Source organism: Orcinus orca, chromosome 4, assembly GCF_937001465.1.
Source record: "Orcinus orca chromosome 4, mOrcOrc1.1, whole genome shotgun sequence".
Classification (NCBI taxonomy): domain Eukaryota; kingdom Metazoa; phylum Chordata; class Mammalia; order Artiodactyla; family Delphinidae; genus Orcinus; species Orcinus orca.
Genome location: NC_064562.1, coordinates 38,902,746 through 38,929,352, shown reverse-complemented (window position 1 = coordinate 38,929,352; position 26,607 = coordinate 38,902,746). Strand labels below are relative to the sequence as shown.

General features: G+C 35.1%; 1 protein-coding gene across 14 annotated transcripts in view; it reads right to left on the bottom strand.

Moving 5' to 3' along the window:
- The window catches only part of MAPK10 (mitogen-activated protein kinase 10), a 637,325-nt gene that overhangs the window by 46,414 nt on the left and 564,304 nt on the right, over window positions 1-26,607 (bottom strand). For all 14 annotated transcript variants that reach the window (XM_049709104.1, XM_049709107.1, XM_049709100.1 and 11 more), the window contains 2 exons: window positions 7,049-7,231; window positions 1,124-1,248 (listed from right to left, as the gene is read on the bottom strand). In XM_049709104.1, coding sequence (XP_049565061.1) covers window positions 1,124-1,248; window positions 7,049-7,231 — 308 coding nt within the window. The remainder of the gene's footprint in view (window positions 1-1,123; window positions 1,249-7,048; window positions 7,232-26,607) is intronic.

Below are 26,607 nucleotides of genomic sequence, written 5' to 3'. Positions count from 1 at the left end.
GTTTCCACACAGGAAGAGTCATTTATCACTGAAGTGTCTTCTCTGAAACTTTTGAATGTTTAAGAGCTGGGTTACTATGAAAAGTCGCTTTTTGAATATTATGTCTATAAAGTTTGATTCTACCTGATCCTCACTCCCATCTGTCAGCTCTCACTTCTCCAGTGGAGGGTGAAGAGATGAGAATTAATGTCACCCTTGAATTTAGCATCTCTAACATGGGCAAGCACACAATGAAGCAGAGGAAAAGAAGTCAAAACAATGCAAAAATTGTCCGGGCCAAGAATATCTTGGGGTATAAAGAAGTTCACAAGAAAACAAACAAACAAAAAGAGGGACAAGAGGACATTCCTATTGGGAGGCCTACAGGACACACATGGGCAAAACAATAGCCCTGTGCCCTGAGCAGCCCTGGCTCCATACAGAGAAAAGGAGAAAGGCAGAGAGATAAGAAAGTGATTGAAGAGAAGGCAGCAAATGGTTGAAAAATAATTTAAAAATTGAAAAGAGTTATGCTTCTGAGAAGATTCTTAAACTATATCTGGTTGGAAAATATGGAGATATATCTGACTCTGGTAAGAACCAACCTGAAATTTAGAACCAATCTGAAATAGTGTCCTTATTGGAATACCCGATTTTTCTCATCTGATTTATGCAAGGCTTCACAAAGGCACCAACGGCCTAGTAAAAACTTTATAATCTAAATGTTGTTAGTACCACACTTTACTAAAGACAGGCATCTTATCGGAATAGAGGCAAAGAGACTTATTTACGTTTTCTGTTACTTAGTTTGCAACAGGATAGGCTGATAATTAAACATAAAGGAGGAGACACCGGTGGTGTTAACAATTTAACAAAAACTAATGGAAGTGTTTCATGGACAGCCAAGGTTTGTTGGACTAAATCACCATCTCTCATAGGAAATCCTGAAAAAGAAACACAACTCAAAACACAGGCTGAAGAAAATAACTTTTACTAGGGAAGGTAATAGCTTTGTGACTTAGGAATTTTATGAAGGTCCTTTGAGTATTCTTTTGGATTCTAATTCTCCTTCAGTTCACACCATGGAGCACCCAGTTACTATGATTTGTTTCTGGAAGGAAAATAAAATAAGCCGAAGACTTACCGCCTCCACTTCGGCAGGATCATACCACACATTGATGTACGGATGCTGTAAGGCGTCGTCCACTGATATCCTTTTTGCTGGGTCAATCACTAGCATCTTTGACAACAAGTCCCTGGCTTGGCTGGCTGAAACGATGAATGAGAAAAAAAATAGTGATGTTTTGATTTTGGCAAGGAAATTTTTTGGAGGGAGAAAAAAAATTTAAAAAACAAAGATCAATTAGCACCTTCCATCCAAATGTCAGGTAACTTCACCAAGTGATTAGGGAAATGCAAAATAAAACAATGAAAATATTTTTTTATCCATCAAATTTGCAAAAATAAGAGATGGCATAATATCCATTAACTCCAGGTCATTTCATTCATGTTGGTGGCAGTGTAAATTGATAAATATTTTTTAGAGGGCAATTTTGGCAGTATCTATTAAAATTTTAAATGTGAATACCTTATGGCCCAACAGTTCCACTTTTAGGTATACAGTCTAGAGAAACAATTAACATGTTCATGAAAAGCATTTAGAAAGGATGTTCACTGCAGCACTGGTCAAGGATTAAAACATTTTAAATAATCTAAATGTCCACCTATAGAGCAACTAAATGAGCTATGGTACAACTGTATCAATTATATTTGGCAGTTTAAAAGAATAAGGTAGATCTATATGGACTTACATGGACATGGTCTTAAGTGAAAAAAAAATTTGCAGGCTGAACCATAGATCCTGATGCCATTGTATAAATCTGTCCCTTCCCAATAACACAACAAACATTTCCCTGTCTCTCTATTTATGTATATAAATGCATAGAAAGGTCTGCAGGGATAATCAACAAACTGAAAATCATAGTTACCTCTGAGGAGAAGAAAATATGTACATGTATTGCTTGCATAGTTAAAAATAAATTTAAAAGAATGAAGTTTTAAAAATGGAAACAAAGTGAGTGTACACTGCTCATTTTAAAACTTTTCTGAGCTGCGAAAAAGGATAAAGCAGTGTCTAGAGGGAGGCAAGGAGGTCAGGGGTGACTTTTTGAAGATGGGAGAAATGATGAGGACTTTAACGGGAGCAGAAGCTTCAAGAATTGAGAGGAGGGGACAGATTTGAGAGAAAGAATCCACAAGACTTAGTAACCAAATTGATGTGGGAGATGTTTAGTTTATAAAATACATATTGTCTACTGTGTACCAGGTACAGTGTGAGATGCTAGGGATATAAAAAAATTACACGGTGATAATCATTAAGTGTATTTATTTAATAACATTGCTAAAGGACACTCTAAAAATTTCTAAAAATACATAAAATTTTCAAGAAAATACAGATACAAACTGGTTTGGAAGTTTTTATGGTGAAAATATTCAGTTTATTCCAAACATATGGTAAAACTTCAAATTAAAGAAAGCAAAATCTAAATTGGTTTGCTAAATTAGGAAAAAGGCAATGTGTTTGAATCCATGAATATGTATCAACTTTTAATTATCAATTTTTTCTGATTATTAAGGAAATATGGGTTAATTATAAAAAATTTGGAAATCACATAAAACATAAAATCCAGAAAAACCCACCTTCCCCACAGGCAATCACTCTCATTATTAATGTATTCTCTTCTAGTTTTATGTGTTTTTTCATAATTTTGATTGTACTACAGTTAAAATGTAGCAATCTATGACATTAGAATCTCTGGTGTTGTTACATTTTAATAAAATACTTTTAATATATTTATTTATACTAATTATATATTTATAAAAACTGCTAGTTAAATTAGACGGGAAGATTTCTTTATTAGTCATTTTTCTGGGGATCTCAATTCTAGAAATTTAATTTCTGCTAATTCCAAACTGATACTGTGAAGTTCACAAGAGTAACAAAAGTACAGAAATATACATTAATTTTCAATAATTAACCTTTCTCATTGTTAATAACCCTGTCATGATCTAACGGGGCTGTACTGGTTTATGTCATTGGTTCAAAGATCTCTTTGATTTGTAACTGATTTTATACCCAGACTCACACAGTCCCACAGGTTCTCCCGTCAAATCCACCTATGTTTCTGCTCTTAGAAAGGGTCAGGGGGGTTGGGGTGGTCTCCTCATCAATAGGGACATGAACGACAGTAACACCAAATCATCTTACTAAGAAACAAGGATCAATACTGCTTGTAGGGAACAAAATGAGGCAGAAGAAAAGGTTTTAATTCTTCATCTTTCATTTGCAAGTAAATGTCTTGCACACTTTAATAACAGTAGAATAAATTCATCCCTTTGATTCTTTGTGTAATTCTTTATAATTTGCTGATTTTATATTACAATTATAATTTAATAATTGTAAATACACAACCTAGTTTTTTTTTAATTAAAAAATTTTTTTACAATTTTTAAAGGTTACTTTCCATTTATAGTTATTACAAAATATTGGCTATATTCCCCGTGTTGTACAATACATCCTTGAGCCTATCTTACACCCAATAGTTTGTACCTCCCACTTCCTTCCCCTATATTTCCACTGTCCCCACCCCCACCACTGGTAACCACTAGTTTCTTCTCTATAGCTGTAAGTCTGTTTCTTTTTTGTTATATTCACTAGTTTGTTGTATTTTTTAGATACCACTTTTAAGTGATATCACACAGTATTTGCCTTTCTCTATCTGACTTATTTCACTTAGCATAATGTTCTCCAAGTCCATCCATGTTGCTGCAAATGGCAAAATTTCATTCTTTTTTATGGCTGAGTAGTATTCCATTGTGTGTGTATGTATGTATGTGTGTGTGTGTGTGTGTGTGTGTGTGTATAGCACATCTTCTAGTTTATTATTTGCAAAAGTAATATAATTGTAGAGGTTCAAACTGAATTAAAAAGCCAAAAAATAAACTCAAGAAGGTTGGGATTATATAATGAAGCATGGCATTTTACTGAATAGTTTCTCTACAAGTGTTTGCATTATATCAAATAATTTAATCAAGGATTGTGGCCTCCGTATTGTTATACTATAAGTGACTTAATAGGAAGGGATTACTTTTGCCTGACATGTCAATTAGCATCATAAAGACATACGTTCTTCAAAATCTCCACCTGGGGTATTAGCACTTTTTCATTTTGCATATAGTTGACGTTGCTCTTAAAACCAGTAGATTTATCAAGACAGTATGGTACTGGCACAAAAACAGAAATATAGATCAATGGAACAGGATAGAAAGCCCAGAGCTAAACCCACGCACATATGGTCACCTTATCTTTGATAAAGGAGGCAAGAATATACAGTGGAGAAAAGACAGCCTCTTTAATAAGTGGTGCTGGGAAAACTGGACAGCTACATGTAAAAGTATGAAATTAGAACACTCGTAACACCATACACAAAGATAAACTCAAAATGGATTAAAGACCTAAATGTAAGGCCAGAAACTATCAAACTCTTAGAGGAAAACATAGGCAGAACGCTCTATGACATAAATCACATCAAGATCCTTTTTGACCCACCTCCTAGAGAAATGGAAATAAAAACAAAAATAAACAAATGGGACCTAATGAAACTTCAAAGCTTTTGCACAGCAAAGGAAACTATAAACAAGATGAAAAGACAACCCTCAGAATGGGAGAAAATAGTTGCAAATGAAGCAACTGACAAAGGGTTAATCTCCAAAATTTACAAGCAGCTCATGCAGCTCAATAACAAAAAAACAAACAACCCAATCCAAAAATGGACAGAAGACCTAAATAGACATTTCTCCAAAGAAGACATACAGATGGCCAACAAACACATGAAAGAATGCTCAACATCATTAATCATTAGAGAAATGCAAATCAAAACTACAATGAGATATCATCTCACACTGGTCAGAATGGCCATCATCAAAAAATCTAGAAACAATAAATGCTGGAGAGGGTGTAGAGAAAAGGGAACACTCTTGCCCTGTTGGTGGGAATGTTAATTGATACAGCCACTATGGAGAACAGTATGGAGGTTCCTTAAAAAACTAAGAATAGAATTACCATAAGACCCAGGCAACCCACTAATGGGCATATAACCTGAGAAAACCATAATTCAAAGAGTCATGTACCAAAATGTTCGTTGCAGCTCTATTTACAATAGCCAGGACATGGAAGCAACCTAAGTGTCCATCAACAGATGAATGGATAAAGAAGATGTGGCACATATATACTGGAATATTACTCCAATATTCCATAATAATGGAATATTACTCAGCCATAAAAAGAAACAACATTGAGCTATTTGTAATGAGGTGGATAGACCTAGAGTTGTCATACAGAGTGAAGTAAGTCAGAAAGAGAAAGACAAATACCATATGCTAACATATATATATGGAATTTAAGATAAAAAAAATGTCATGAAGAACCTAGGGGTAAGACAGGAATAAAGACACAGACCTACTAGAGAATGGACTTGAGGATATGGGGAGGGGGAAGGGATAGCTGTAACAAAGTGATAGAGTGGCATGGACATATATACACTACCAAACATAAAATAGATAGCTAGTGGTAAAATAGATAGCTAGTGGGAAGCAGCTGCATAGCACAGGGAGATCAGCTCGGTGTTTTGTGACCATCTAGAGGGGTGGGATAGGGAGGGTGGGAGGGAGGGAGACGCAAGAGGGAAGAGATATGGGGACATATGTATATGTATAACTGATTCACTTTGTTATAAAGTAGAAACTAACACACCATTGTAAAGCAATTATACTCCAATAAAGATGTTAAAAAAAATGCAGTAGATTTAGTAATAATTTAGTCTGTTGTCATTCAGAGAGCCGGTAGTGGTAGTTAAAAGAAGAAACCCAACTGTGCAACAAAAGTGTCACAAACACAGAAACAATTGCTGTGCATTTAAAATCCATCAGATAAAAGTTTGGAGGAAATAAGTTTCTCCATCTCATTTATGTCTATATTAGCTATAAATTAAGTCTGAATGTTAAATCTGTAGTTAATTGTCCACTGAACATTTGGTATAAAATTTCACAAGCATGTGTCCTTTTCTGGGATAATGTATAGATCCACCTAAAATAATAATTATTTTATTATTAATAAATATTTATTAGTATTTTTATATCTAATAGTTACTGAGCACTTACTGTGAGCCAGGCACTGTTCTAAGTGCTTGACAAATTAGTCAGCTAATCTTCCCAAGTATAAACTTTCTACTTTCATTTGTTAAAGGAGGTACAGAAAGATGAGATAACTGGCCTAAGTTCACACAGATTTTAAGGGGTAGGATTTCAGCTCCGGCAGTGGAAAAAGTCAAATTTGCTTCAAAATCACATTCTCTAAAATGTCCTAAGTTAAAATAAGAATTAGAATATTATTTATATTACACTTTATACGTTACCAAGTTTATTCAGTCCTATAACCAAGCATTATAATCCCAGTTTTGTTGGTGAAGAAATTAAGATTTGTTACTAAAGTTCATAACTGCAGACATAGTAGTAGAAAAATTACTTATTAATGAAAATGTTTACACTGAATACAAAATGTGTAGGTAAAAAGTCTCATTTATCACTCTAAAATGAAAAAATGGTGGTTAAGCATTCCATAAAATGCAAAGAAAACTCAAACATCTATAGCTCTAAGATTTGACAACTAAAAACTTGTGTTGAAAGTATTTTCCAGGTAATAAAAAGAACTGAAACAATTATTTCCATGTATATTACATTGGTCTTTTAGAGTTAGCACTGCAAAATAATTTTAAGATTCTAAATAAGCCCCATGAAATAGTTTAACCCGCACCACTGTTACACACTTTATTACTAACCTTCTCTCTGAATATCCAGGCAATTTTAAAATCCTTGGCTTCTCCCCCCTTGTAAAGAAGATCTTTTAACAATACCTCTCTTTAAATTGAGGTATTTCAAGTTAAAGAAAGATGTCTCTATAGCTTGCCCATCACCCACATAGTGGTTCTGAAGTTGTCCCTGAAAGGCTTACCTTTGAGTTTATTGTGCTCAGAGTCCGCTGGGAAGAGGGAATCTGGAAAGAGCTTGGGGAAGGTGAGTCCTGCATACTTGGGCCGATTCTCCACATAGTTTCTTACTGTGGGTTGCAATTTCTTCATGAATTCTGGGCATGGTGTTCCTAGTTGCTCAATTACCTTGTTCCACTGGTCAATATCTGAGAATTGAATAGTTAAGGGCAAAACCAAGTGTAGGCCACTAGCACTTGCCTTTCACTAGTTGGGAGACTAACTGCTTCTCAGAATCCCGAGCAGTCATCAACACAAATGGAGTTTTAATAAACAACAAAGGACAGAAATATAAAATCAGATTGTCAGGCAGTGAATCCTCTTGGAATTTTAAATTCACTTTTGGAACATATACACTTTTGGGGAATTAGCATTACTTAAAATAGGATATCATGAAATAGTCTTTGGGTTGTAAAGATGAAAAGGTATTTAAATAACACAAGAAGAATTTCTCCTCTTGAGCTAAACTTCTGTATAACCATGTGATTTGGAAGAGAAAAAAATATAAAGACATATAATAATATTATCATGAAATTACTTCCATCATTTATTTTCTAAAAATGACAAATACACAAATATTTTATAAGATTTGTTTATATTTTTCTTAAATTCTTTTTAAGGTTTTTTTCTTCTGTTCTCTATCAAATGGGAAATTTCATTATCTGTTAATGTTTTCCACTCATATGCATTACAAATAGGGTCAATCTAATTTTTGATAGTAACTCACTAATTCTTTACCAAAGACTTAAAAAAAAATTCTCTTTATCAAAGTAGTTGCAGTTTCATACCTATTTACTTACTTCTGATAATAGTGCCCTGTATCCCTGAATACTGGGGATATGAGGGTAAACATAGGATGTTCAATTTAAAACAGATTTCAACCAAGTGCATGTGTTTCAAAAGTATGTTAAGCATAGGGAATTCTACAAGAAAAATAAATATTACCTCTCTATGAAAGTTAATACTTTACAAAACTGGGGGGGGGGTCTCTCACAGACATATCCACTGATTGAGATTTTCTTTATCATCTATCATTGATATTTGATATGTCAGAGCCTTGATAATGATAAATACCTGTGAAAACTCTGAAGAGCCAACTGGAAGAAGTTGATTTCTAACAGATTTCCTTGCCATGTGTCAATGAATGATGGAGACCTTAGAAATTCTTAAATCCAATACCACAGGCAGTGTACTCTCCTATGTTGTTTATTCTACTACTCTATCTTTAGTGTAAAGTTAATTAATTCATTTCTGCTAATGTAATTTGTGACAGTTCAGGTAACTTTACCATAATATTACTTAATTGAGATTCATAAAATCTTTACCTCAGCTATTCCATAGGGTTGGACTAAAAAAGATGAGCAGTCCTGACAGAAGACAAAATTAACTATATTCAGCCAAAATAAATATATAATGCAAACAATGTAGATAGGTGATTGAACAAAGATAAAATCAAGCTAATTTGCAAATTCTCTTCTATTTCCCTTATAATCTAGCTGAATAAAGTTTAAATTATTACATAGCTTCTCAAGTATGGGGATGAAAAAAATACATGATTGTGTAATATCAAGAAATGAAGTAAAAGTGGGAAAAACTGAAGAATATTCCTTTACAAAATGATAGGAATAATTTAAAAAGAACACATTTCAATAAAAATTAATCTAAATTACCATATGCCTGAGAAAGTGAAAATCATTAGAAATAAACTTAAAAAATTTCAAAAGATTAGAGTTAAAAGTTACTCTTAGACAAAAACTTATGTTAGTACTATGGATATAGGTAAGCTAGAATCACTTAGATATATTTAAATAGAAAACATTAATACAGTTAAATAAATCTCAGTGCTTACATTGTAAACTATGAAAAGAGATCTACTCTTTAATACAGTTAAGTTATCACGTCCTAACAAGCCATCATTTAATCATCGGTCAAGCTTCTTTAGGATTCTGAAGATTTGATGTCAAACTAAAAATAAGGGCAAAGAAGCTGTCAGATTTTCTGTAAAGGAGTCTTTTAACAAAGGTGGCAAAATACTCCCAACACACTACTATAGTGACATTTAACTAGCAGTATACAGTTATTTAGTTAAAAAGTGATTGCTTTTAAAGTAACATTCCCAAAACAATTACCTGTTATTTTTACAGTAAAGTTTAAGGAGGCTCAAATATTTTGGAATTAATTAAACAAGGACTATTAAAATGTTTCTTATTATAAGTTATAATTAAAGTCTATAGAAGCACTCAGCACATTTTCCTACCTTAAATTGCTTTTTAGATGAAACACTATTGTGGTCCTTGATGTAATGGTTTACAAAAAAGAAGGGAGGGGAGAATCTTTATTACTGACAATGAAATAATTGAATGTTCTAACTGCAAATATGTGGTATAGTCATCTTTAAAATTGTGTGCCTCTATTTTAACCAATCCATTTCAGGTTCTTTCTTCACACAAACATGACTAGTATATTTAAGTAGTAAGTATTTGTTTTCCAGATGTTCACAGGATTGCAAACAACTTCGTCCACTATCCTTAGTTAACCACATTGATTTTTCTTTATAATCATAATTAACCAAATATAAGCCATGACTGGAAGTAATGTCTCCTGGCTCCAAATCCAGTGCTTGTTCCAAGGATTCCAGTAAGAAAAAGAGCAAGTTTGGAACTGATGTGTTAAAAATTGCTTTAATTTGGCCATAAAATTGATGATATGTTTGTCACAGGCAATTCCTCTTAAAGAATGCCTCTGAAACTGCTTACCTAGTCTATTAGGTCAACATATCCACATAAAACAATTAATTTTATTAATATTTAAATAGAAAATAAGGTGATGCATTTTTCAAATTTTTTAATCATCAGATTTCCACAATGATTTTATTTTTAAAAATACATAAAATATTAACTAGATTTTTATGATTATGTGCTAATGTTAGCATAGTAAATTTTTTAAAAGAATGGCCAAAATTATTTTTGCAAAAGGATTTCTTTGTTTTAGAACACTAATAAGTCATCATTTTTCTATTATATGAGTAAGGATGTGATTCCTTACAGATTCCAGCCTGTGCAGTTATCAAAAAAGCAATAAATATATATTTTAATATACCTTAATATATTTTTAAATATTTTGATCTACTAGTTCAGAAATTATCATACAACTTAATTATCAAAGGTATTTAATAAAAATTGAAAAATGTCATTTAATAGGAATCATTTGACAATATCCTCTAGTTCTAAATTCACTACATAAAAAATAGTCATATTACAAAAAGTTTGATTTTATAGAGTATAATGATAAGATAATGTGCAAATATTGACCACTACTAATGTCTTCAATAAATAGTATTGTAATAGAAGAATGAGGCAAAATAAGTATGGATTGTAAAAATGATTATCTGAAATCCTAAGATTAAAAATTATTCCAGGGCTTCCCTGGTGGTGCAGTGGTTGGGAGTCTGCCTGCCAGTGCAAGGGACATGGGTTTGAGCCCTGGTCCAGGAAGATCCCACATGCCACAGAGAAACTGGACCCGTGTGCCACAGCTGCTGAGCCTGTGCTCTGGAGCCCGCCAGCCGCAGCTGCTGAGCCTGCATGTCACAACTACTGGGGCCCGTGCTCCGCAATGGGAGAGGCCACCTCAGTGGAGGCCCACACACTGCAGTGGGGAGTGGGCCCTGCTCACCGCAGCCAGAGAAGGGCCCGTGCACAGCAACGAAGACCCAACGCAGCCAAAAGTAAAATAAATTAAAAAATAAATAAAATTTAATAAAAATTATTCCAGCTAATTCTTGTCAGTTAGCCAAGAATTTACATTTAATGCCCTCATTTTAGGTTAACTTCCTTGGTTGAGGAAATTTCTAAAATATGTAACAAACTGCCTTGAACCTAATGTATGAAATTACTCATACATTATTTTCTTATTATTTTCTAGATATTTAGGGTCATAATTCACACTATGCACATTTAAACTTTCAGAAGCTACTAAGTGGAATCATAAAGCGTTGTTTAATGACCTCATTCTACTATGCCCTTTGAATTACTGTATCTTCTTTTCATGTTTTTTTCTTCATTGATTACTTTTTGTTATGATGAATATGGTTTCCAGAGTTGACACCATCAAGAATTCAGACTTGCTTTCTACTCTGCCCTAAGCTTTATATTCAATATTCTATGCAAAATTTTTCTGACATCTATTTGCAACTTAAAGAATATCAGTGTTTGTCCCCAAATTCTTAACTATGTTTTTTAAAGATAATATTGTTTAAGAGCACTGTCTGTATAGAAAATTTCCAGGAGAGGCTACTTAATCTTGCAAGCCAACTTGCTGCCTGGTTGACACTGCATTGTGTATTACTGTGTGGCTTTATGTTAGCCTTGTATTCATGTCTGCAATAAGGAAGTGGAGGTATGCATGTCATGTGTTAGGCATCATGATATAAAACTGTGGTTCCCAAACTGAATATTCATGACATAGGGAACTTATAAAAATACAGGTCACTCCCCTCTACTCACTGATCTACAAGATTCTGAGTGCATATGCCTGAGATGATATCATTAAGAAACACCAATAGTAATGGCAATCCAGATGGCCCCTGGACTCTATTTGAGAAATACTAACAATCTCTTGTGAATTACTAAGCCCAGATTTAAGAATAAAGTACTAACCTGTTTCAGTTTTATGACACAAATTAGAACAGGGTCAATTTCACCAAAAGATTATTCCATACCTATTTGCTATGGAAAACTTAGGGGTTGTCAACTTGGAAATATTTCAGGGAAAGAAAAATCCTAATATATGTTCCTTTTCCCCATGTCACTTTCCTGAAAAGACCATGGGAAATTATGACAAGTAGCCTCCATGCAGAGAAAGAGGGGTTCTACCCATCCACATCTAGGGAAAGATCAAAATTATATGTTGCTATCATAGATGTATATGGGGTGATACAATATCATATTATATGGGGTGCTACTCATGTGAAGTATAAAAGCTATTCAATATAAAGTTCAAAATATTTGTCAATTTATTTTCCAGTAATTATTCCATATTGCTCTATAATAAACTTTGTTCTCAAAAGAACTCTCAGTTCCGAGGACATTGTAAAAATCAGGATAGAAATATATATATACATTTATAAGACATAGGTCTGGATTCAGAATTTCATGGTTATGTCTTGAGTTGTTTTGTTACTTTAAAAATATTTTTACTCTTTTTTATTTGAAAATGTCATTTTCCTCTCAAAAGTCCCCCTCAAATTCTAGTAATATGAAATATGAATAAGTGACTTAATGCACAATTGTAACTAACATCTGTTTTCATTATAAATGAGCACAAGAAGAGGAAATATTACAAGCCAAAACACATTGAAAAACTCAAAGCTGACAATTTGAATTAAAGGCTATTTGTTCACTGGCAGCAGATTGCTCATGGAATACTGTGGGACAAGAAATATCCAAAGGCTGATATTTGAAGCATGATGTATATGCATCTCAGTATAAACTATTTCATCTTATAAATCTATTTATTATTGTAATCTATATTTACTTAAAAGCAAAAAATGGAGAGATATTTCACATATAAGCAAATCTAATATACATTAATATGTGTCACAATGTAGAATTTTCATTAAGCTATTGAAGGTTAATCTTTGGGGCCACTCATTTTTACAGGTCCCTTGCAAAACTCTGTGCCTAGTTTTGTATTTGTAATATTAATATTTTTTACATAAAACCCGCCTCCAACTACATGATATTCTGGCCTCACAAAAGCCAGATCTGACTCTACCTGTATTTTGAAACTGGAAGAGGTCTTGGAGATCATTTAAATTGACCTCTGTATTATGTAGATGAAAAATGTCAAGGTCTTTTAAAATTGGTAATTAAAATGACTTTAAACAAAGGAGCTCATACAAACAGCTCCAAACACTAAAAGAATTACAGAATGCTATTTAACAGGAGTTTTGCCTGAAAGATTACATCCGTTTCTGGGTATAACACTATATAAGAAAAAGGTTAAGAAGGGACAATGAAGTTTATAGGAGGTAAAAGAAAATGCTATATGAGGCATACTTGATGAAACTTTTTATGTTTCAACTCAAAAAGGAAGGAGACAACCCTCCCCATCCTAGCACTTTGATCCCTCTTATCCTTTAGCTGTTATCACCTTCTAATATATTGTGCCTTCTATTTTAAATTTCATGATGACAAGGATTTTCATCAGTTTGTTTACTTACATATCTGTAGATATAAGCACATAGTAAGTGCTCAAAATATTTGCTGAATAATTGAATGTCTACTTTATGTCCAATTACAGTTTTTCCATGGAGATAATGTGAAGAATAGTGGAGAGAAGGTATTCAAAGCAACAAAAGCTGAGAAATTCCAGGAATTGGAGATAGGCTGGAATTCAGACAACACAGTGAATCCCAAGAGATAAATAAAAAGAAATCCAAACCTAGTCACATAGGAGAGAAACAGTAGATAACAAAAGACCAAGAAAAAGGACAGACTATGCCCAAAGATGACTATCACACTGACAGCTAATTATTCACCAGTAATATTGAAAACAAAAAGCCAGTGGAATAACACTTCTAAAATGTTGGAAGAAATAGCTGTCAATCTAAAATTCTATATCCAACAAAGCTCTCTTTCAAGTAAGGGAACACCAATCAAAAAACAGAGTTTTATTGTCAAAGACTCCCATTAAAGGATGTACTTCGGAAGGAAAGAAAATAATCTCAAAGTAAAGGGCCAAATTGCAAGAAATAGTGATAAACCAAGAAAATGATAATCAGAAGGATGAATCTAAACAAACTCTACCTGTATGCAATCCAATGATAATATTGTCAATTTATGAGGCTAAAAGAAGAGAATTAAAATACTGGGCATAGAGAGCATATGTAAATTGGTATAGTAATGATCTAAATTATGAACATATGCTAAGATTCTTGTGCCTTCAGCAGAAGGATAAAAATTGTCTGAATAAAAACAGTAATTCTCCACAAATTGAAATACAGATTCAATACAATTCCAATATAAATACCAATAGGGATCATTTTACGGAAGTTAGCAAGCCAATCTAAAATATTTGAGGAAGAGCAACAGTTCATTAAACACTAAGCTACTTCTGAAGATGACAAAGAAGTCAGATATTTACCCTACCTGATATGTGTATAGTGTACAACTGTATTCATTAAGAAAGGGTAGGAGGAGCTTCAAGATGGTGGAAGAGTAAGACGCGGAGGTCACCTTCCTCTCCACAAATACATCAGAAATACATCTACATGTGGAACAGCTCCTACAGAACACCTACTGAATGCTGACAGAAGACCTCATACTTCCCCAAAGGTAAGAAACTCCCCACGTACCTGGGTAGGGCAAAAGAAAAAAGAATAAACAGAGACAAAAGAATAGGGACAGGACCCGCACCAGTGGGAGCGAGCTGTGAAGGAGGAAAGGTTTCCACACGCTAGAAGCCCCTTCGCGGGCGGAGACTGTGGATGGAGTACGGGGATAGCTTCGGAGCCATGGAGGAGAGCGCAGCAACAGGGGTGCGGAAGGCAAAGTGGAGAGATTCCCGCAGAGGATCGGTGCCGACCAGCACTCACCAGCCTGAGAGGCTTGTCTGCTCATCTGCCAGGGCAGGCGGGGGCTGGGAGCTGAGGCTCGGGCTTCGGAGGTTGGATTCCAGGGATAGGACGGGGGTTGGTGGCGTGAACACACCCTGAAGGGGACAAGTGCGCCACAGCTAGCCAGGAGGGAGTCCAGGAAAAGGTCTGGAACTGCCAAAGAGGAAAGAGACTTTTTATTGCCTCTTTGTTTCCTGGTGCGTGAAGAGAAGGGATTAAGAACACTGCTTAAAGGAGGTCCAGAGACGGGCGTGAGCCGCAGCTATCAGCGCGGACCCCAGAGATGGGCATGAGACGCTAAGGCTGCTGCTGCCGCCACCAAGAAGCCTGTGTGCAAACACACGTCACCAACCACACCTCCTCTCCCGGGAGCCTGTGCAGCCCGCCACTGCCAGGGTCCTGTGATCCAGGGACAACTTCCCCGGGAGAATACACGGCGCGCCTCAGGCTGGTGTAATGTCACCCCAGACTCTGCCACTGCAGGCTCGCCCCGCATCCATACCCCTCCCTCCCACAGGGCCTGAGTGAGCCAGAGCCCCCAAATCAGCTGCTCCTTTAACCCTGTCCTGTCTGAGCGAAGAACAGACGCCCTCAGACGACCTACATGCAGAGGCAGGGCCAAATCCAAAGCTGAACCCCAGGAGCTGTGTGAACAAAGAATAGAAAGGGAAATTTCTCCCAGCAGCCTCAGGAGCAGCGGATTAAATCTCCACAATCAACTTGATGTACCCTGCATCTGTGGAATATCTGAAGAGAAAACGAATCATCCCAAATTGAGGAGGTGGACTTTGGGAGCAATGATATATATATTTTTTTCCCTTTTTCTCTTTTTGTGATTGTGTATGTGTATGCTTCTGTGTGTGATTTTTGTCTGCATAGCTTTGCTTTTACCATTTGTCCTAGGGTTCTGTCATCAGTTTTTTTTTTTTTTTTTTTAAGTATAATTTTTAGCACTTGTTATCATGGGTGGATTTGTTTTTTGGTTTGGTTGCTCTCTTCTTACTTACTTTCTTCTTTTTTTTTTAACTACTTAAAAATTATTTTTTAAATAATTCTCTTTTATTTTAATAAATATTTTATTTTATCTTCATCTTTCCTTCTTTCTTCTTTTTCTCCCTTTTATTCTGAGCCGCATAGATGACAGGCTCTTGGTGCAGCAGCCAGGTGTCAGGGCTGTACCTCTGAGGTGGGAGAGCCAAGTTCAGGATACTGGTCCAAAAGAGACCTCCCAACTCCATGTAATATCAAACAACAAAAATCTCCCAGAGATCTCCATCTCAATGCAAAGACCCAGCTCAACTCAACGACCAGCAAGCTACAGTGCAGGACACCCTATGCCAAATAACTAGCAAGACAGGAACACAACCCCATTCATTAGCACAGAGGTTGCCTAAAATCATATGAAGGCCACAGACACCCCAAAACACACCACCAGACGTGGACCTGCCCACCAGAGAGACAAGATCCAGCCTCATCCACCAGAAAACAGGCACTAGCCGCCTCCACCAGAAAGCCTACACAACACACTGAACCAACCTTAGCCACTGGGAACAGACACCAAAAACAACGGGAACTACGAACGTGCAACCTGCAAAAAGGAGACCCCAAACACAGTAAGTTAAGCAAAATGAGAAGACAAAAAAACACACAGCAAATGAAGGAGCAAGGCAAAAACAGACCAGACCTAACAAAGGAAGAGGAAATAGGCAGTCTACCTGAAAAAGAATGCAGAGTAATAATATTAAGATATCCAAAATCTTGGAAATGGAATGGAAAAAATACAAGAAACGTTTAACAAGGACCTAGAAGCCCAAAAAACAAACAAGCAGTGATGAACAACACAATAATTGAAATTAAAAATTCTCTAGAAGGAATCAATAGCAGAAGAACGGATAAGTGACCTGGAAGATAAAATAGTGGAAATAACTACTGCAGAGCAGAATGAAGAAAAAAGAATGAAAAGAATTGAGGACTTAGAGACCTCTGGGACAACATTAAATGCACCAACATTCGAATTATAAGGGTCCCAGAAGAAGAAGAGAAAAAGAAAGGGACTGAGAAAATATTTGAAGAGATTATAGTTGAAAACTTCCCTACTATGGGAAATAGTTAATCAAGACCAGGAAGCACAGAGAGTCCCATACAGGTTAAATCCACCAAGAAACACACCAAGACACATATTAATCAAACTATCAAAACTTAAATACAAAGAACAAATATTAAAAGCAGCAAGGTAAAAACAACAAATAACACACAAGGCAATCCCCATAAGGTTAACAGATGATCTTTCAGCAGAAATTCTTCAAGCCAGAAAGGAGTGGCAGGACATATTTAAAGTGATGGAGGAGAAAAACCTACAAACAAGATTACTCTACCCAGCAAGGATCTCATTCAGATTTGATGGAGAAATTAAAACCTTTAAAGACAAGCAAAAGGTGAGAGAATTCAGCACCACCAAACCAGCTTTACAACAAATGCTAAAGGAACTTCTCTAGGCAGGAAACACAAGAGAAGGAAAAGAACTACAATAACAAACCCGAAACAATTTAAGAAAACGGTAATAGAAACATACATATCAATAACTACCTTAAATGTAAATGGATTAAATGCTCCCACCAAAAGACATAGACTGGCTGAATGGATATAAAAACAAGACCTGTATATATGCTGTCTACAAGAGACCCACCTCAGATCTAGGGACACAGACAGACTGAAAGTGAGGGGGTGGAAAAAGATATTCTATGCAAATGGAAATCAAAAGAAAGCTGGCGTAGCAATTCTCATATGAGACAAAATAGACTTAAAAACAAAGATTATTACAAGAGACAAAGAAGGACACTACATAATGATCAAGGCATCAATCCAAGAAGAATATATAACATATATATTAATATATATATATTTAATATACAATATAATTAATTATAATTAATTTTTATAATAATAATTAATTATATATATTTAATATACAATATAAATATTGTAAATATTTATACACCCAACAGAGGAGCACCTCAATACATACAGCAAATACTAACAGCCATAAAAGTGGAAATAGACAGTAACACAATAATAGTAGGGGACATTAACACCCCACTTTCAACAATGGACAGGTCATCCAAAATGAAAAAAAAAAAGGAAACACAAACTTTAAATGATACATTAAACAAAAAGGACTTAATTGATATTTATAGGACATTCTATCCAAAAACAACAGAATACACATTCTTCTCAAGGAACATTCTCCAGGATAGATCATATCTTGGGTCATAAATAAAGCTTTGGCAAATTTAAGAAAATTGAATTCATATCAAGTATCTTTTTCGACCACTATGCTATGAGACTAGATATCAATTACAGGAAAATATCTGTAAAAAATTACAGACACATGGAGGCTAAACAATACACTACTTTATAACCAAGAGATCACAGAAGAAATCAAAAGGAAATAAAAGAATTCCTAGAAAAAAAGGACAATGAAAACACGATGACCCAAAACCTATGGGATGCAGCTAAAGCAGTTCTAAGGGGGAAGTTGAGAGCAATACAATCCTACCTTAAGAAACAAGAAACATCTCAAATATACAATGTAAACTTACACCTAAAGCAATTAGAGAAAGAAGAACAAAAAACCCCAAAGTTAGCAGAAGGAAAGAAAGCATAAAGATCAGATCAGAAATAAAGGAAAAGGAAATGGAGGAAACGATAGCAAAGATCAATAAAACTAAAAGCTGGTCCTTTGAGAAAATAAACAAAATTGATAAACCATTAGCCAGACTCATCAAGAAGAAATGGGAGAAGAATCAAATCAATAGAATTAGAAATGAAAAAGGAGAAGTAACAACTGACACTGCAGAAATACAAAGGATCATGAGAGATTCCTACAAGCAACTCTTTGCCAATAAAATGGACAACCTGGACGAAATGGACAAATACTTAGAAAAGCACAACCTTCCGAGACTGAACCAAGAAGAAAAGAAAATCTGAACAGACCAATCACAAGCAATGAAATTGAAATTGTGATTAAAAATCTTCCAACAAAAGGAAACGATAGCAAAGATAAATAAAACTAAAAGCTGGTTATTTGAGAAGATAAACAAAATTGATAAACCATTAGCCAGACTCATCAAGAAAAAAAGGGAGAAGACACAAATCAATAGAATTAGAAATGAAAAAGGAGAAGTAATAACTGACACCGCAGAAATACAAAAGATCATGAGAGATTACTACAGGCAACTCTATGCCAAAAAAATGGAAAACCTGGAAGAACTGGACAAATTCTTAGAAATGCACAACCTGCTGAGACTGAATCAGGAAGAAATAGAATATATGAACAGACCAATCACAAGCACTGAAATTGAAACTGTGATTAAAAATCTTCCAACAGGGCTTCCCTGGTGGTGCAGTGTTTGAGAGTCCGCCTGCTGATGCAGGGGACACGGGTTCTTGCCCTGGTCCGGGAAGATCCCACATGCCGCGAAGCGGCTGGGCCCGTGAGCCATGGCCGCTGAGCCTGCGCGTCCGGAGCCTGTGCTCCGCAATGGGAGAGGCCACAACAGTGAGAGGCCCGCATACTGCAAAAAAAAAAAAAAAATCTTCCAACAAATAAAAGCCCAGGACCAGATGGTTTCACATGCGAATTCTATCAAACATTTAGAGAAGAGCTAACACCTATCCTTCTCAAACTCTTACAAAATATAGCAGAGGGAGGAACACTCCCAAACTCATTCTACGAGGCCACCATCACCCTGATACCAAAACCAGACAAGGATGTCAAAAAGAAAGACAACTATAGGCCAATATCACTGATGAACATAGCTGGAAAAATCCTCAACAAAATAATAGCAAACAGAATCCAACAGCACATTAAAATGATCACACACTACGATCCAGTGGGGTTTATTCCAGGGATGCAAGGATTCTTCAATATATGCAAGTCAATCAATGTGATACACCATATTAACAAATTGAAGGAGAAAAACCATATGATCATCTCAATAGATGCAGAGAAAGCTTTTGACAAAATTCAACACCCATTTATGATAAAAAGCCTCCAGAAAGTAGGCATACAGGGAACTTTCCTCAACATAATAAAGGCCATATATGACAAACCCACAGCCAACATCGTCCTCAATGGTGAAAAATTGAAAGCATTTCCACTAAGATCAGGAAAAAGACAAGGTTGCCCACTCTCACCATTCTTATTCAACATACTTTTGGAAGTTTTAGCCACAGCAATCAGAGAAGTAAAGGAGATAAAAGGAATCCAAATCGGAAAAGAAGAAGTAAAGCTGTCACTGTTTGCAGATTACATGATACTATACATAGAGAGTCCTAAAGATGCTAGCAGAAAACTACTAGAGCTAATCAATGAATTTGGTAAAGTAGCAGGATACAAAATTAATGCACAGAAATCTCTGGCATTCCTGTACACTAATGATGAAAATTCTGAAAGTGAAATCAAGAAAACACTCCCATTCACCATTGCAACATAAAGAATAAAATAGCTAGGAATAAACCTACCTAAGGAGACAAAAGACCTGTATGCAGAAAATTATAAGACACTGATGAAATTAAAGATGATACAAATAGATGGAGAGATATACCATGTTCTTGGATTGGAAGAAAAAACACTGTGAAAATGACTCTACTCCCCAAAGCAATCTACAGATTTAATGCAATCCCTATCAAACTACCACTGCCATTTTTCACAGAACTAGAACAAAAAAAATCACAATTTGTATGGAAACACAAAAGACCCCGAATAGCCAAAGCAATCTTGAGAACAAAATAACGGAGCTGGAGGAATCAGGCTCCATTACTTCAGACTATACTACAAAGCTACAGTAATCAAGACAGTATGGTACTGGCACAAAAACAGAAAGATAGATCAATGGAACAAGATAGAAAGCCCAGAGATAAACCCATGCACATATGGTCACCTTATCTTTGATAAAGGAGGCAGGAATGTACAGTGGAGAAAGAACAGCCTCTTCAATAAGTGGTGCTGGGTAAACTGGACAGGTACATGTAAAAGTATGAGATTAGATCACTCTCTAACACCATACACAAAAATAAGCTCAAAATGGATTAAAGACCTAAATGTAAGGCCAGAAACTATCAAACTCTTAGAGGAAAACATAGGCAGAACTCTCTATGACATAAATCACATCAAGATCCTTTTGGACCCACCTCCTAGAGAAATGGAAATAAAAACAAAATAAACAAATGGGACCTAATGAAACTTCAAAGCCTTTCCGCAGCAAAGGAAACCATAAACAAGATGAAAAGACAACCTTCGAAATGGGAGAAAATATTTGCAAATGAAGCAACTGACAAAGGATTAATCTCCAAAATTTACAAGCAGCTCATGCGCTCAATAACAAAAAAACAAACAACCCAATCCAAAAATGGGCAGAAGACCTAAATAGACATTTCTCCAAAGAAGATATACAGAGTTCCAACAAACACCTGAAAGAATGCTCAACATCATTAGAGAAATGCAAATCAAAATTATAATGAGGTATCATCTCACACCGGTCAGAATGGCCATCATAAAAAAATCTAGAAACAATAAATGCTGGAGAGGATGTGGAGAAAAGGGAACAGTCTTGCACTGCTGGTGGGAATGTGAATTGGTACAGCCACTATGGGGAACAGTATGAAGGTTCCTTAAAATACTACAAATAGAACTACCATATGACCCAGCAATCCCAACTGGGCATATACCCTGAGAAAAACATAATTCTAAAAGGGTCATGTACCAAAATGTTCATTGCAGCTTTATTTACAATAGCCAGGAGATAGAAACAACCTAAGTGTCCGTCATCAGATGAATGGATAAAGAAGAAGTGGCACATATATACAATGGAATATTACACAGCCATAAAAAGAAACAAAATTGAGCTATTTGTAATGAGGTGGTTGGACATAGTATCCGTCATACAGAGTGAAGTAAGTCAGAAAGAGAAAGACAAATACCGTATGCTAACACATAAATATGGAATTTAAGAAAAAAAAAGTCATGAAGAACCTAGGGGTAAGACAGGAATAAAGACACAGACCTACCAGAGAATGGACTTGAGGCTATGGGGAGGGGTAAGGGTAAGCTGGGACAAAGTGAGAGAGTGGCATGGACATATCTACACTACCAAATGTAAAATAGATAGCTAGCAGGAAGCAGTCACATAGCACAGGGAAATCAGGTCAGTGCTTTGTGACTACCTAGAGGGGTGGGATAGGGAGGGTGGGAGGGAGGGAGATGCAAGAGGGAAGAGATATGGGAACATATGTATATGTATAATTGATTCACTTTGTTATAAAGCAGAAACTAACACAGCATTGTAAAGCAATTATACTCCAATAAAGATGTAAAAAAAAAAAAAAATCTTCCAACAAACAAAAGCCCAGGACCAGATGGGTTCACAGGCAAATTCTATCAAACATTTAGAGAAGAGCTAACACCTATCCTTCTCAAACTCTTACAAAATATAGCAGAGGGAGGAACACTCCCAAACTCATTCTATGTGGCCACCATCACCCTGATACAAAAACCAGACAAAGATGCCACAGAAAAGAAATCTATAGGCCAATATCACTGATGGACATAGATGCAAAAATCCTCAGCAAACAGAAACCAACAGCACATTAAAAGGATCATACACCATGATCAAGTGTTGTTTAACCCAGGAATGCAAGGATTCTTCAACATATGCAAATCAATCAATGTGATACACCATATTAACAAATTGAAGGAGAAAAACCATATGATCGTCTCAGTAGATGCAGAGAAAGCTTTCGACAAAATTCAACACCCATTTATGATAAAAAAAACCTCCAGAAAGTAGGCATAGAGGGAACTTTCCTCAACATAATAAAGGTCACATATAACAAACCCACAGCCAACATCGTCCTCAGTGGCGAAAAACTGAAACCCTTTCCACGAAGATCAGGAACAAGACAAGGTTGCCCATTCTCACCACTCTTATTCAACATAGATTTGGAAGTTTTAGCCACAGCAATCAGAGAAGAAGAAAAAATAAAATGAATCCAAATCGGAAAAGAAGTAAAGCTGTCACTCTTTGCAGATGACATGATACTCTACATAGAGAATTCTAAAGATGCTAGCAGAAAACTACTAGAGCTAATCAATGAATTTGGTAAAGTAGCAGGATACAAAATTAATGCACAGAAATATCTTGCATTCCTATACACTCACAGTGAAAATTCTGAAAGAGATTTAAGGAAACACTCCCATTTACCACTGCAACTAAAGGATTAAAATATCTAGGAATAAACCTATCTAAGGAGACAAAAGACCTGTATGCAGAAAAGTATAAGACACTGATGAAAGAAATTAAAGATGATACAAATAGATGGAGAGATATACCATGTTCTTGGATTGGAAGAATCAACATTGTGAAAATGACTGAACTACACACAGCAATCTACAGGTTCAATGCAATCCCTATCAAACTACCACTGGAAGTTTTCATAGAACTAGAACAAAAATTTCACAATTTGTATGGAAATACAAAAGTCCCCGAATAGTCAAAGCAATCTTGAGATAGAAAAATGGAGTGGGAGGAATCAGGCTCCCTGACTTCAGAATATACTACAAAGCTACAGTAATCAAGACAGTATGGTACTGGCACAAAAACAGAAATATAGATCAATGGAACAGGACAGAAAGCCCAGAGAGAAACCCATGCACACATGGTCACCTTATCTTTGATAAAGGAGGCAAGAATATGCAGTGGAGAAAGGACAGCCTCTTCAATAAATGGTGCTGGGAAAACTGGACAGCTACATGTAAAAGAATGAAAGTAGAACACTCCCTAACTCCATAGACAAAAATAAACTCAATATAGATTAAAGACCTAAATGTAAGGCCAGACACTATGAAACTGTTAGATGAAAACATTGGTAGAACACTCTATGACATGAATCACAGAAAGATACTTTTTGACCCACCTCCTAGAGAAATGGAAATTAAAAACAAAAATAAACAAATGGAACCTAATGAAACTTCAAAGCTTTTGCACAGCAAAGGAAACCATAAACAAGATGAAAAGACAACCCTCACAATGGGAGAAAATATTTGCAAATGAAGCAACTGACAAAGGATTAATCTCTAAAATTTACAAGCAGTTCATGCAGCTCAATATCAAAAAACAAACAACCCAATCCAAAAATGGGCAGAAGGTCTAAATAGACATTTCTCCAAAGAGGATATACAGATTGCCAACAAACACATGAAAGAATGCTCAACATCATTAATCATTAGAGAAATGCAAATCAAAACTACAATGAGATATCATCTCACACCAATCAGAATGGCCATCATCAAAAAATCCACAAACAATAAATGCTGGAGCGGGTGTGGAGAAAAGGGAACCCTCTTGCACTGTTGGTGGGAATGTAAATTGTTATAGCCGCTATGGAGAACAGTATGGAGGTTCCTTAAAAAACTAAAAATAGAACTACCATACGACCCAGCAATCCCACTAGTGGGCATATATACCTGAGAAAACCATAATTCAAAAATAGTCATGTACCAAAATGTTCATTGCAGCTCTATTTCCAGTATCCAGGACATGGAAGCAACCTAAGTGTCCATCAAGAGATGAATGGATAAAGATGTGGCCCATATATACAATGGAATATTACTCAGGCATAAAAAGAAACGAAATTGAGTTATTTGTAGTGAGGTGGTTGGACCTGGAGACTGTCATACAGAGTGAAGTAAGTCAGAAAGAGAAAAATAAATACACACATATATGGAATCTAAAAAAATGGTCATGAAGAACCTAGGGGCAAGACTGGAATAAAGACACAGACCTACTAGATAATGGACTTGAGGATACGGGTAGGGGGAAGGTTAAGCTGGGACAAAGTGAGAGAGCAGCATGGACATATCTATACTACCAAATGTAAAATAGAAAGCTATTGGGAAGAAACCCCATAGCACAGGGAGATCAGCTCCGTGCTTTGTGATCATCTAGAGGGTTGGGATAAGGTGGGTGGGAGGGAGGGATACTCAAGAGGGAAGAGATATGGGGACATATGTATATGTATAACTGATTCACTTTGTTATAAAGCAGAAACTAACACACTACTGTAAAGCAATTATACTCCAATAAAGACGTTAAAAAAAAAAAAGGAAGGGTAGTAGTGGTATAGAGATAGACAAACAAGCTAGTGGAACAGAATATAGAGCCCAGAATCTAATACCCCTTCCCCCAAAACGTGAAAACTTATAGGTCAATGAAGAAATAATAAGTTAGTCAGTAAATGGAACTGAAATCCCTCTTTCACATCATACAGAAAAATCATTTCCAAGTGAACTAAAGGCTTAAATATAAGAGATTAAACTTTAAAACATCCACAGCAAAATTACAAGAGAATATAAAGGCATCAAAGGATTCTTTAACAAGATATAAAAATACATGAACTATAAAAAAATAAAATAAAAACAGATTGCCAAATTCCAAAATCACTATACAATAAAATGGGAAAATAATCTAAATAGAGGGAGAAGATATTTGCAACACATAAAATGGACAAAGATTAGGTACTGGAATAAATAAAGAACTCCTACTAATCTGTTTTTTAAAATACAATAGAAAAAAATTGTTTTAAAAAAACTTTTAAACATATTACCAAGGGGGAAATACTTATGGCCAATAAATAGGGAAAGATGCTTGTAAAGAAAATGTAAATAAAAGCTCCAATGAAATAGAATTTTATACCCAAGAGATTGCTAACAAATTTAAAAACAAATCTGACAAATATCAAGAGTTGGTAAGGATGTTGAGTAGACAGTTATGTTTATATACTTTTACTCTGGAAATCAATCTGATGTTACATAGTCAAGTTTAATATGTGCACACCTATGAAGCCATGCATTTATCATAAAGAACATTGTCCATGTGCTCCAGGAGACATATATTCATTGGTTATGAAAGCAAAAACAAAAACTCAATATATTCCAAAGTCTATTTATAGGAGAATGGATTTATTGTAGAATATTCATAGACTGGAATACTATACAGTAATGAAAATGAATGGACTATTTCTGATGCATCAACATGGATAAATCTTAAAAGTATAATATTAACTTAAAAAAAAGCAAGTCACAAAATAATGATAGTACAATATGTAAAACAGATAAAACTAAATAATATGTTGCTTGGGGTTAAGTATGCATGTGGTAAAAATGTAAAGAAAGTCAAGGACATTGTAAAAACATGTCTTTAGGACTGTGGTGTCCTCTGAGGAAGAGAAAGGATATAATTGAGGAGGAGCACACAAAATAATTCAAAGGTATTGGTAATGTTCTACTTTTTAACCTGAGTGGTAGTATATGTTTGTTCATTTTATTGATCTTCTTCAAAAGCTGTGAATTTAATATTAATTCACTTGTGTAATATAAAATATTTTGTAATTTTTAAAGTAAAATTGTCTGCCAGGGTGAAATTCATTAGGAGATATTCCAATAGAAAAGTATCTCAATAGTTGAATTCTGACTCTTCTGCAGAAAGTTAAACACATTTAATTTGAATAAAATTCAATTAGTATGTATCTTAAAATACATCTATTAATAAAGTAGTATATAAATGAACTGTTTTGGGGTATCAATTTCTCAATGCTAAAAATACTGTGTTGAATTTGTTTAGGCATAAAAGATAAAGGGTATAAGAACTTATTAATATTTCAAGTTTTGCTGTTATTTTATATATTAAGAATATATGTATAGCTCATATTGCAAGGACTTTTATCAATCATTTATTTTGAGAATGTCTTCATATAAATAAGGATATGTTGATTAAAAATAATATGACTCCCTATGATATATTGTACAGGTGTATACTATACATATTATATATCTAATAGATTTAGATATGA